Raw genomic sequence first — 14,008 nt, forward strand, 5'->3', positions numbered from 1 at the left:
TAATCATATTTTAACATAATTATTATTAAATATAATTTAATAAAATTCTTAATATTAAATATTCTTACATGAATTTACTAAAATCATAATATATAATACTATAAAAATAATATATAATCTACTTTATTATTTTTAAACCACAATACATATTTAATGTGCTAAAATATCATTAGTGAAACAAATAATTTAATTATTTTAATTAAACATATAATTTAATTAGTTTTATGCATTTAATTATTTTATTTTAACAAATGCATTATTTAATAATTTGGAATATTAAAAATAAAAATATCCAAAGAATGAGAAATTTTGATGAAACTTAAGCATAAAGCATTGATATCTTGCTCAACAAACAAAACAAAAACAACAAGATCTTTATGAATAAAAATGCTTAAGTAAAGACCAAATGAAGAAGAATTTTCGAAAGGTTTCATTACATTTGAATGAAGGCACAATGCCATTACATATACCAAGCAATCAACTGGTCAAAAATAAGAAAATGTTACCTAAACACATACCTAACTCCACTAAGTGGCTTAGTAACTTTTGATAAACATTGCTTGTACACTTGGTAAAGCCGATTTATCAATCTATCAGCACCTAATTACATCAAGCATATCAACAACTTAGTTCATATCTAACCAAATAATAAAATATCTATTTGAAAGTAACAAAACAATGAAGATAAGCTTCTTTTGCAACTTGCATGGCTCGGACAACTTTGGTCGCTTCTTGGTCTACATGCAAGCCAACTTCAACAATGTCTCAATGATCTCTATTGTATTTTCATAATTTTTTACAAGTTAGCAGAAAAGGTTTGGTTATCCGGAGACGGTAATAATATATAGCGAGTTGAAGGAATGATGTAATGAATTGAAACAAGGAACAATGCGATCGTAAAAGGGTACATATAGGTTGCTTGAATTGGTGGATTTAAAGTCCTTATTTCCTTTAGTTAAGCTTATTAATTGAATTGGTGATTCAAAGATGCATGAATTTCTAGCTAGCGATCGCTTGCCATCTCATTGGCAAACCTTTTATAAATAACTCTCTCGACAACTTCACAACTCATTTAAGAGATAAGGATAGTCCTCCCACATTTCAGACACTTCTCCTTCCTTCACAAAGGCTATCAAATGGATAAGCTTATACTCCTCATACTCTAGTTTTATAATTATATGTAACTTTAAAACAAAAACTTGATAATAAAATATAATTGTAAATTTTATAAATTTTATAATTATTCAGACCTTTTAAGCTGCTTTCCATCTTGCATAACACTTTTTCCATATCCTAACACCATCATTAAAAAACACTATTGTTTTTCCTTGAACCAAGAAACAACAATAACAAAAAAATCAAAATAAAAATAGCTATCATTCACCAAGATTAACAAGTTATTCCACAAACTAAAAGAACAAAGATAAGCATATTATGCGAGAAAAAGAAAAAAAGAAGAAGCAAAATATGCTATAGCTTATAGGTACATTTCGACATAAAACTTGCGCCATACTAAAATCCATATCAAATTAAATAACCTACAATTTAAACAATGACTTTGCTCTAATAGTGGAAATCACATCAATGCATATCAAGATACACACTAAACATACAAGAAGAAAGACATCGATATTGAAATACCATCAATCAAGCAAAGATGATCTCTTTACAATAAAGTCTCTATAGCTATTCATACAAGAATATGTATAATGACTTGACTAATGACTACTATTAACTCTTTAACAGACTATAATGGATAGCAAATAGTTACAATTGAACCATTTGTATAATGACTTCAACTAAGAGCTACTCTTGACTAATGACTCATTGACTATCCTTAACAATGCAACAATGCTAAAACAAGGCGATCGGCCTCGGGCATCCAATAAGAACCTTCAAATTTTGTCATACAAAGAAATACTAAGAACAACCCTCTACTTGGAGAAGCTAAATAACAATTAATCCAAAACAAAAGAAAACTAAAACTAACAGATGCTCCTTTTCAAAGAAAAAAGAATAAACAATAGAAAATTGTATTCCATCTTAGTTAAGGTTATTCATTCAACCATCCGGCTAAACCCAATTAGAAAAAGCAGAGAAACATCATTTACAAACTTTCCAGTTCCTTTTCCTTGGTTTTCAATGCAACCAAACAGATATTTAACACGAGAAAGAAAAATAATAAGAATTACCAGGAAGATAAGAATTGAAACCGGTTGTCTTCGGTTCAATTTTAGGTATTTTATCACCCCTCCATTGATTATTTTCATTTGGTTTCAACAAAATAAAAAAATTCAAGGAACTACAACGAAATAAAGATAATGATAACATATATCCGATATTCATAACTCATCACGGATTCGATTGAAAAAATAACTAAACGAAAAGAAAATTCAACGAAAACGATAAAGAAATAAACTAGCGATAGAAAGGTATTTGACTTACGCTTTTGTGCGGTGAGATTAATATTTTGGATTCGATCAAACAACAAAAATTTGGAGCTATAATGATACAAAAGAAAAGAAAAGGTTGAGAAGGAGCAAATCGGTTGTAAAGAAAAAGAAAATAAAAGGTGAAGCTTGGGAGGGTAAAACAGGGAGGGTAAACTGAAAGATTACCTAAACGGAGCAAAAGGGAGGTATTAGAAATCGGTGGATTTCACCGATTAGGTCAGTAATGGTTTAGCCCCGTAATAGCAATACATTAAACCAAACAACGGATTAGAGGCATAATAAGTGGGGCCCGCCGATTAGGGGTGTATTGGTTATGCCAATACACCCAACCAAACATGCTATTAGTAATAAAAAGAAATAAAATGCGAAAAAGATGGAAAAGTGGTGTCATCTTCATTAAGTTGCTACCAAATTTTGGAAGACACCATAGCTAGGGTTTCTTTGCTTTCTCAAGCTCATAGTAAGTGCATCCTAGCCCCGTTTTTAATGTTATTTGCATTTTTGAAATCCTCGTAGCTCGGTTTAGCTTATTTTACTGTTAATTCATGTTAGGGTTTATATTTGGAAAAATACTCATAGGTGAAAAGTGTTTATTTTGCTGTTTTATGGTGGAATATGAAGCTAGAAATTATGTTAAACAACTTTTGCTAAGCGATTTTAAACGAAAACGGGTAAATTGACATAATCGGTAAAAATAGTTAATATTCAAAAGTATGTGTTAGAGTGAGAATTTGATGTTGCCATAGAAGGGAAAATGTTCAGCATGTCATAAAACATAAGAATAAGTGATGAAGTTTAATTTCCGAGCTTGGGGACAAAAGTGTAATTATACAAAAGTTTGGGGGCAATATTGTAATTTTTCAAAAAGTTGGGTGGTGGATTATTTTAATAAATGTGGACATTAAATGAGTTAAATTTTTCATTATAGATCAAGAAAGACGAGAAGACTACCTCAAACGGGGAAAGGAGAAAGTAGTGGAGTAAATTGCAAAATTTCAATATTTTGCACCGAGGTAAGTAAACATGTGATTTAATGCATTATTTTGATATTATTCAATATATGTTAGTATTTAATAGAACATAGAATAAATATTTGGCAAGATCCTAAAAATGTGGTTAAGTTGGGAAAGGTGGTAAAGTGTTGAAAATATGGGTTTCGGTTGAACACTCGGAATAAGCCGGAGTACATTGAATATGAAGGGGTTGCTAAGTGCTGATTCCCTGACTTATTGGTGGTTGCTAAGTGCCGATTCCACCGTACCTTTGAATATAAAGGGGGTTGCTAAGTGCTGATTCCCCCAAGGGGTTGCTAAGTGCTGATTCCCCGATTCATTGGTGGTTGCTAAGTGCTGATTCCACCGTATCTTTAAATGTGAAGGGGGTTGCTAAGTGATGATTCCCCCAAGGGGTTGCTAAGTGCTGATTCCCCGATTCATTGGTGGTTGCTAAGTGCTGATTCCACCATATCTTTGAATGTGAAAGGGGTTGCTAAGTGCTGATTCCCCGAATCACTGGTGGTTGCTAAGTGCTGAATCCACCGATAACGGTTAACATTCCGAGTGTTCAACGAGGAAATTGGGAAGGTGAATATTTATGTATGGTGGACAAATTTATGGGAGGAATATTGGGTTTGTTACATAGTCAACCCATGTATAAGGTAAGAGGAAGTATCAAAAACTACAAAAGAGCAAATTAAATATAAAACTGTTTTGAACAACGGCAGTTGGGAAACTTTGAAAAATCACCATATATGGTGAAAAATGAATTGGAGGTTGAATAATATATGAAATTAAAGTTGAGTGAGTCTATTTTCATATGAAAGAAATAGAGCAAGCAAAAGAGTTGTATATTTCGGGATATTTAAATTTATTTGAGACAGGGCTGGATTGATTTCGAAATCCCCTGTTCCAACTTTGGAAAATCACCAAAAATTTTACAAAAATAATTATGGCCTGAAATTTATATGCCTGGATTCCTTGTTGAGTTTATTTGTAATAGAAACAAACTAGACCATTTTTTGAATTTTTTACAGAGAGTTAAGTAAATTTTAGTAAAGGGAGGTCAGAACCATCAGGCAGTGAAACAGGGGAATATTTAAAGAATAAACTGTACTAATTGGATAAATAAAAAATTCTGAAAATTTTATGGTGGAAAGGTATATGAGTCTAGTTTCGGGGAAAATTTACAAAACTTAATTTGGAGTCCTGTAGCTCCAGATAAAAATAAATTAGCGTCTGTGACGCAGAAAGATAGTTTGCTGGAAATTAAACGAACCTTGAAATTTATGTGTGACTAAAATTATGTTGCTATGAAATCATGGGGGAAATTTATTTATTTGTCATATGTTTACTTACTAAGATATATGCTTACTCGTTTTTATTTTCTCTTGATTATAGTGACATCAGCCAGCTCGGAATTTGGACGAAGTCAGATAATCATCCACACTATCATCAACGCTTGGGTATTTTGCAACTCATATTTTGGAAACATGGCATGTATAGACGACTTTATGTATCGTGGCGTAAACTAATATATATATGTTTCGATTTAAAATGTTGGTATTCATTATTAAATAAATTGTGTTTGGTCATACAACTGTTTTTGGTTGGATTATTGGATCTGTTTGAAAGTGTGATTGAAAACTTGCTGGGGGTTGTATGTAAAAATAGGCAGAAATGCTGTCGAAATTTTAAAAAAACAATTAGTAATACCTCATACTCTGTTCCGTTAAGGAATACGGGTAAGGGGTGTTACACACTACGAGTTCCTTGTGATGCCCTTTGGTCTCACGAATGCTTCGACAGCCTTTATGTACCTAATGAATCGAATTTTTAGCCCTAACTTGATCAGTTTGTTGTAGTCTTCATCGACGACATCTTGATCTATTCCAAGTCTGAAGAGGAACATGATGGACATCTAAGAGTGGTTTTACAGATTCTTCGAGAGAAATTGTTATATGCCAAATTGAGTAACTATGAGTTCTCGCTCTATGAGGTGATGTTGCTGGGACACGTGGTATAGGCTGAGGGTATTCATATTAACCAAAAGAAGATCGAGGCAATATTGGACTAGGAACAACCTAAGAACATCAGTGAGATTCGAAGTTTCCTAGGATTGGCATGCTATTATAGGAGGTTTGTGGAAGGATTTTCCTTAATTGCAGCTCCAATGACCAAGCTGTTGAGGAAAAGTGCCCCTTTCAAGTAGACTGTAGAGCAATAAGAGAGTTTTGAAAAGCTTAAGTCTGTGTTGAGTCAAGTACCTATTCTGATTCAACCAGAGTCTAGGAAAGATTATATGGTGTACAGTGATGCGTCTCATACCGAACATTATCTGAAACTCTAAATTATATAGATTTTTTATGGTTGGTTATGACAAATTTTTACTTAAAAATTATGTTAATCCTGAATACTCGACAGTTAATTGGGTGAATTTTGTTCACATTAAGATAAGGGCTTGATTTAGTAAAATATGCAATTTTATGCTTTTATGTATTAAATTTGTGCATAATTTAATTATTTCATGTTACATAATAATTTCCTTTATTTAATTGTTGCAGATGAACCATGGAGTTAATAATTTGAGAAGCTTATTTTAATTATACATGGACATGAGCTTTATTACATCTTTGTTGAACAACAAAGGCAAGCAAATTGGGTAAAGAGAAGGTCGCTTTGATCCAATTAAAGTTGATTTAATTGAAGAACAAATCTAACAAGTAATTGGGTCACAAAAATTGTTTAAGTGAGGGGGAAAGAAGCCCAATTCAGCAACGGCATATGAGCAGCTCAAAATCAACTTTTGGAAGATTTATTCAAAGGTATTTACACTTGTAAAACAATTAAAAATCAACTCTCAACTTTTACTCAAGAAACCGTCTACCTCCTTGCATGATTCATGCATGAAATCAAGCATGAATCAAGCAACCAACAACCTTCCTCGACACAATTCATGGCTGGACAAGCAAAGGAGAAACCTAAAGGATATTCAAGCTATTTTTATTGAACTTCTTAGCCATTCCTTTACCATAAATACCACCCTTTACTTCCCATTCATTCATCCCTTGAAAGCACGTCCAATTTAAGTTGTTGATTTTTTTTCTAAGGATAGATTTAAATGAACGACAGTAAAAATAGGGATGAAAATAAATAAATAAATAAACCAAGCGCACGCAAGTAAATTGCTCGTCCAAATCCAAACCCAATTAAGAAAAAGTCATTAAAATTTTATTAAAATGATAAATTACGATATTACAGGTAAAATATAGAAATAACGTGTAAGAGGGCAAGGCCTTCGTAAAACTGAGATCTGAACCAGAAGGAGGTCGTAAAGCTAACGGAAGTGAGACTGAGCTTGGAGATTGAGACACTCGTAATCTCAAAATCCCATCTTTTTCTTGTTTCTCTTCAACAATGGCAACCCCCAAAGCCCTAAAGCTTAAACCAAGAATAAGATCCCCAATTCCGGTCATGATTTTGGGGTGCATTACTGCCATTGCTTTGCTTTTCCTGTTTTCCTCCTTGAATTCCACTAATCGATTTTGGTTCAGCTCTGCCAAAACCCATTTGAAAAAGAAAGCAAGGGAACACTCTCTCCATGACAAGTATTTGTACTGGGGTGACCGAATCGATTGCCCTGGAAAGCACTGTGATTCATGTGAAGGTTTGGGTCATCAAGAGTCTAGCCTCAGGTGTGCTCTTGAGGAAGCCATCTTTTTAAACAGGTAATCGGTTGCCTTTCTTTTACTTTTTTTTTTTGTTTGTTTTGCTTTGTTTTTATTTTCGTTTTATCCGCTGCCTTAATTTATTCACTAGGATAAGATCTTTCCTTCTTACCCTTTGTAAAATGAACAAGGAAAAAAACCGGAGTCAAATTTTTTGTTTTCATATATTTTGGATATTGAATTAGGAATAGGAACAATGCCATCTAGTTGCCAAAATGAATATTGGCGTTTAATCGTCGATGTAACTATCCTTTTTGACTTACTAAATGTAATTGTGAAGCTTGGGATTAGCGGTTCTTAATAATAGAGCTTGGTTAACTAACACTGCGGTTCAAACAAATAGAAAACACTCCAAGATTTTTCAGCTTTGAGATGTTGCTGGCAATGGTAATACAAAGCAATGGAATCAAGAGTCGGTTCTTATTTCACCAAAAAGAAAAATGAAGACTCAATTTTAATTTACAAACATGTGGCTCAAGGCTAAGTTTGCATTGTTAACGGTGCATTCTGATATATATATATATATATATATATATATATATATATATATATAAATATATGTACACACACGCACACACACACACACACACACACACATATGTATATGTATAATGCAGTACATGAAGCAAAAGATGCAACTTTCTTATGATTCATCTGGTGTTGCATTTCCTATTGCAGAACTTTTGTGATGCCTTCTAGAATGTGTATCAATCCAAATCACAATAACAAGGGAATCCTTCATAAGGTTGACAACGTAACTGCAGAGGAAAGGTTAATTTTATGAAGTTTTGTCTTTTCAGTTAACAGTTTTAGATGTTATTTTTGTATTTATTCTTTCAAGTAATGTTTTACTTATTTGAATTTTAATCTTACTGCAAGCTAAATGTGAAGGTAAAGTATCAATTTTCCTTATTCATGTAAGCTCAAGAAGTGAGCTAGACAATCTGAACTTGCTTTTCTCATTTGGCAGGTGGGCTGCATCCTCTTGTACCATGGATTCTTTATATGATATTGACCTGATATCTGAAACTGTGCCTGTAATCTTAGACAATTCAGATGCATGGCATCTAATACTATCGACTAGTATGAAGTTGGGAGATAGGGGGGTTGCCCATGTGGAAGGACTTACACGAGTGGACCTCAAAGAGGATAGTCATTATTCAAATCTCTTACTCATTAACCGAACTGCAAGCCCTTTGTCATGGTACTTAATGGCATACGATTCGATATTAAGTGATTGATCAGCTAATTCTCTTTTCCTTATGCTCCAATGGTTGACCTAAACTACCATAGTGCCCCGGAGGGCAGTCAGAAAGGGCTGTAGATTAAGTAAAATTTTCTTCTATGTAGTCCTCAGTATTTAAAACAAACTTCTAGTAGTCTATCCTTATAAGTTCCCTGTGGCACTAATCTGTCATAATTACTCAGGTTTGCAGAGTGCAAGGATCGAAAGAACCACAGTGCTATTATATTGCCGTACTCATTTCTTCCTTCAATGGCAGCAGAAAAGTTAAGAATTGCAGCTGACCAGGTTTTTGTTACTTAATCCTTCTTTCCGTGTTATCTTCAAAATTCTCTAGATGGCATTCAACTATAATTTGATTAACCAGTCAAATCTCTTTCCTGCTTAGCATTTACCGGCTGCTGGAATATACTTTTTCCTTTTAACGGGTAAAACAAAATCGCAAATGAATTTGTTAATCAAATGCATGAATACCAAGACAGATAGTGTGAAGGTTAAGTGCTAATCAAGTTACCATCTTTAGTAGTCATCTGACTTCATAATAAGGTCAATTTAGAATTTCCTTTTGATTTCTCTCTCAAATCTGCCTTAAGTTTTCTTCCAGACCTTGTCAGCTAATTGAGGAAATTGAGGGAAATGGAACAAAAATATTTAGAGAAGTATGTGTTTATATGTTCTCTAACATATTAGATGAATTGGGCTGGTCTGCCCCATTCTAGAATGACACTTAATTTTAGGAATATTGAAATTTAATGGATATGTTTCGTACTATATCTAATATGGATACAGCAATAATACCTAGGAATTTTTGAATTTTTGATGCTTCATATTTAAGAAGGAACCCTTTGATCCATTTAGGTTTGGCATAGAATTTGAGGGAGTGGTGAGGTTATCCATTTTGTTGTGATAATTTTGATGGATGAAGTGATAATTCCTGATCCTTGAAGGTTCACGATTGAGCTCTTGGTTAGGAACTATGAAGCATGGACACTGACACGCAATATGGGTACAAAACAATATGGACACGGCAATTCAGCAATTTTGAAAAAATAAGGACACGGGAATAAAAAATATTTGTATATATTAATATTCAATAAATATATTGATATTTTTATTAATATAATTAAATTTTAAAATATTGAAAATATTTTACTATGACATAATTTATTTATATCCTCCTCCAAATATATTAAAAAATAAATCTAAGTAATATATATTTTTGGAGTACATACCAATTCATTAATATTTAATGATGTACAACTATAACTCATTAGGTTAAATTCTGCTATGAGTACCTATATTTTGCAAAAGTTGTGAATTTAGTCCTTGTACTTTAATTTGATCAATTTTAGTCCCTGTACATTTTGAAATTTGAAATTTTAGCTCTAATCCAAACAGTAGCTGTTAAATTTGTTTGGTTAGATTCAATTACTAGTGACAAGGCATTATGATAATGTTTGGCGCATCAGATTTTGGAAATAATAAAATTTAATGAATTAAGAGTGAGGACTGAAATTTTAAAATTTGAAAAGTATAGGGATTAAAAATGACCAAATTAAAATACAGGGATTAAATTCACAGCTTTTGCAAAGTACAGGGACTAATAGCAGAATTTAACCAACTCATTATTATTTGTCAGAATCTTAAAAAATAGTCTCTTCATTTCTCTCCTTTACCTTTATTTCCTTTTCTGTCCATCTCTTTTTCTTCCTCAACCCAGAACCAGCGTCACCACTGTCATTCCGGCTACCGTCAATGGTGTCAGAATATTGAAAAATACCCTTGTTTTATTTCTTTCTACCTCCTAATCACATGCACCAGATTAGATTTGAGAAGATCTTAACGATATAGTGTAAATCTGGGTTTCAAACAGGTATTTTCTATCACTATTTTGATGTTTTCATCGACTTTCAGCCACCAAAATCCTGTATCCATGTGTGTTTTGACCGTATCTGATTTTTTCTTTTTTGACGTATCCTGATGTGTCCGGTGCATGTTCCGGCGTGTCGAACACCATGTCGACACCTGTACGAGGGGATTTCCAGCTTGTCCGTGCTTCATTGGCTAGGAATGAAATGTCCACTCTATAGTTTAATGGTTTGGATGATGTAGAGATGATATTTGATTTGTAACTCATATTATTATTGCAATGTATTGTTTGATGAGCTAGCATTAGCAAATTGAACAACAAATCTGACATCTCCATTGTCGGACAACGTGTTGGCACCAGTACAAGGGGATTTCTGGCGTGTCCGTTCTTCATAGGTTAGGAATGAAATGTCCTCTCTGTAGAGTAATGGTTTGGATGATGTAGAGATGATATTTGATTTGTAACTCATATTATTATTGCAATGTATTATTTGATGAGCTAGCATTAGCAAATTGAGCAACAAATTTGATAACATCTCCATTCTAAGATATAAATTGTTCTTTACAAGTAATTTCTGCAAAACTGTTTTAGTATATTCCGTTCTTTTTGGAAATACTTGTTTAATTCAAAGACCGTGTTCCTCTAATTATTGGTTTCCTGTCCACAGATTAAAAGAGTCCTTGGTGACTATGATGCTATCCATGTTCGCCGAGGTGATAAAATAAAAACAAGGAAGGATAGGTATGGGGTTAAAAGGAGCCTACATCCTCATTTGGATAGGGACACCCGTGCAGAATTTATCCTTCACAGAATTCAGAAGTGGGTACCATCTGGACGAACTCTTTTTATTGCTTCAAATGAGAGGACACCTGGATTTTTTTCTCCGCTTTCTGTCAGGTAAAATCATTCAAGTCTTCTGATGTGTTCAAGCGTTAGAACTCCTTAGGATATACTCCATCTTAATGTAGATTCAATTTTACTTTCTTATTTCCAATTCACCTATGAAGAGAATATCTATTGTGCCAAGTTTGGTCTTTAAATTTTCCTAGTTTGTGCTAAAAGATGGTTCGTTATGCATTCCATATGGTTTCCTTTTATTTTATCTTTTGGTATCATTGTATGAATCACAATGTATCTTGCTGGGAGGATGATAGGCCTTGTCTTGTAGTGTGGAAAAAGTTTATTCTGATATTAGTCCTTAACGCCTCTTATTTATTTATGGTTATAATTGCACCTTTTGTTATTTCCCATTTTTGCAAGCAACATTCAATGATTTATTTCTATAGCCATTAACACCTTGAGGATATCATTAGGGATTTACATTGTTAGCTTCACTGAATAAGATTACAAAAGTAGCTTTGGGGGCAGGGTGGAAAGAAAATCGAAGAGATGGAAAATTGGAGAAAAGTAGAAAGACAAAATATATATATTTCTTTCCATTAGTTTGTTTGGTTGGAAAGATTGATTAGTAAAATAAAAAAATAAAAGAAACAAAATGAAAATCTTAAAAAATACATGCTTACATCTTTCTGATTTTCTCTCCTTTTATCATTCCAATTTAGAATGATTTGTTTTTATGCATTTGATTAGAGTAGAAAATAATAATCCATGTTATTTTCTTTATCGCTTTTATTTCCTACTAAGCACACTCAAAATCTTACTTTTCCACTCTTCTTTTTCTATCCTTTCACTTTTCTACTTTACCAAGGGCATTCTGAGTGCTCTAGTACAAGGTATTTTTTAGGTAAATTGATTTTCTTTTTTCTTTTCTTTGTTTTTTTGGGAAGGGGGGGGGGGATAGTAGTAGTTCAATTTTCTGCAACGTCTGTTTAGTTGTGGTGCTTTTTGGCCTGTAACCAACAAAATGTGTGGTGAAATCAGCTTGAGTAAATGAAATCAGTGCTGGTATTTTGGGTTGATTGATATCTGACATGGGTTACCTGTCGTTGCATGAAAATTTTGTAGAGGAGCTTCTCAAGTGCTTTATTTGTGAGTGGTTGTGGATTTGATAAATGGTGATAGTGGTGGAAAGAAAATAACAGTTTGAATTCTGTGCTTGAAAGGCGGTATATGAAAGCTAATTGCATATGTCTGTGCCAAGTGTAAAGACTTAATTAACTTGTACTGTGTAAACAATAGTAAAAATCACAGCAATTGAGAAATTAATAACATGTGACATACCCTGATATTCTTGGTTGCTTTCAGGTACAAATTGGCTTATTCATCAAATTATAGTCATATTTTGGATCCTTTGATTGATAACAATTACCAGTTATTCATGATTGAGAGGCTTATCTTGATGGGAGCCAAAACATTCATTAAGACTTTCAAGGAAGATGATGCAGATCTCAGCCTAACCGATGACCCGAAGAAGAACACTAAATTGTGGCAAATTCCTGTTTATACTTTGGATGGCGAGGAAAGCTAATTTTCTCTTACAGTACAAATTCATTTTGTGATCCTCCGGCTAATACGTTTGACACGTCGGTAAAGAATTCAATTATTTTGTTGAGTTGCATTTCAGGATCTTGCAGCTACATCCAGAGAATCGAGTCCTGGGAATAGGATGGAGTAGCTGGAAAATGTTGATTGTTGTCGAGTAAGATAAATGGTTATATGTGTTTTTAAAGATGTATTTTACAGCCATATATGTACTTCAGTCATTCTTTTCTTTTGGAGTATATTTCATGGGCGTTTACTAAAACCATATTCTTTGCTAGCTTTTTTCCTTACTAAAACCATATTCTTTGCTCACTTTTTTCACAGGAATTTCAATTTATTTCAAATTAGATAGCTTCAGTTAATCAAAAAATTTTTTGGTAAATGGTAAGATGAGGGTTAGTTTAGTTTAGCTGTAGCAAAAAGCATGAGTTGAAAAATATAGGAAAATGTAATGTACCAAATATATATATAAATATATAGGAAAATGTAAAATATGAATCAATGGTGTCTCAAATTCTTGCTTTAATGTGACAAATTAGATTTCCTCTTGAATTTGTTTTGGACATAAACTAATAGCCTTATTATTATAAAATGAGTGCACCATAAAGGGGTGTAAAAGAAAACGCATAAAGTTTGAGATATCAAAATAAACATATAAGTTAGATTTCAAAATTAGACAAAATATTATAGGATTGATATTACTTCCAATTCTAGCTAAAGTGTCAGCGCAACGATTACCCTCGTAAGATGTGCTGGAGATGACTATTTAGGAATTTCGTCAACAAAGTCTCTAGTAATGAATGAGAGATCTAAGTAAAACATTTTCATTTGTTGTGTGTTTCATAAAATCAATAATAGCCATGGCATCAAACTCAACAATAATATGGGTAATGTTCATCCTTCGGGTGAGTAAATGTTCGTCACAAGAAGCCTAGAGCTCGACCATAATATTAGTGGTATGGCTAAGGTAACAATAGCAACCAACAACGCAATTGCCATTATGATCACATATAATGGCTCCAAGCTAGCCGCCTTTGGATTACCGAGAAAGGATCCAACACAATTGACTTTGAACCAACTAGGGGGGTTCCACTTAACTTGAAAACAAGAGGGATAGCCATGCAACTTAGATCCATGGGAAAGAGCTTTGGACTGAATATCACAACCACTTAAGGGTTTATCAAATATTGCATTTCTAGCAACCCAAATGCCTTAGAGAAAGAAAGCAAACATGGTTGGCTAAGAGATATGATGGCAAGGGAAAGTTGATTTGGAAG

The 14,008-nt window shown here is 33.2% G+C and overlaps 1 protein-coding gene across 1 annotated transcript; it reads left to right on the forward strand.

Annotated features, from left to right (window-relative positions):
* Positions 1–6,700: 6,700 nt before the first annotated feature.
* Positions 6,701–12,993, forward strand: LOC105788298 (uncharacterized). Its single transcript, XM_012615122.2, has 6 exons — positions 6,701–7,176; positions 7,855–7,947; positions 8,147–8,380; positions 8,605–8,707; positions 10,957–11,186; positions 12,495–12,993. The coding sequence occupies exons 1-6, from the start codon at positions 6,866–6,868 to the stop codon at positions 12,715–12,717; spliced, it is 1,194 nt and encodes a 397-aa protein (XP_012470576.1). The 5' UTR covers positions 6,701–6,865; the 3' UTR covers positions 12,718–12,993.
* The last annotated feature ends 1,015 nt before the right edge of the window (positions 12,994–14,008 follow it).

The sequence above is a fragment of the Gossypium raimondii genome, chromosome 2 (assembly GCF_025698545.1).
Source record: "Gossypium raimondii isolate GPD5lz chromosome 2, ASM2569854v1, whole genome shotgun sequence".
Taxonomy (NCBI): domain Eukaryota; kingdom Viridiplantae; phylum Streptophyta; class Magnoliopsida; order Malvales; family Malvaceae; genus Gossypium; species Gossypium raimondii.

Excerpts from the sequence above, each read along its gene's own strand:
- LOC105788298 (XM_012615122.2), top strand. The coding sequence starts at position 6,866 with ATGGCAACCCCCAAAGCCCTAAAGCTTAAACCAAGAATAAGATCCCCA. Across the intron at positions 7,177-7,854 it reads GAAGCCATCTTTTTAAACAG|AACTTTTGTGATGCCTTCTA; the intron begins GTAATCGGTTGC and ends TTCCTATTGCAG. Across the intron at positions 8,708-10,956 it reads TAAGAATTGCAGCTGACCAG|ATTAAAAGAGTCCTTGGTGA; the intron begins GTTTTTGTTACT and ends TCCTGTCCACAG.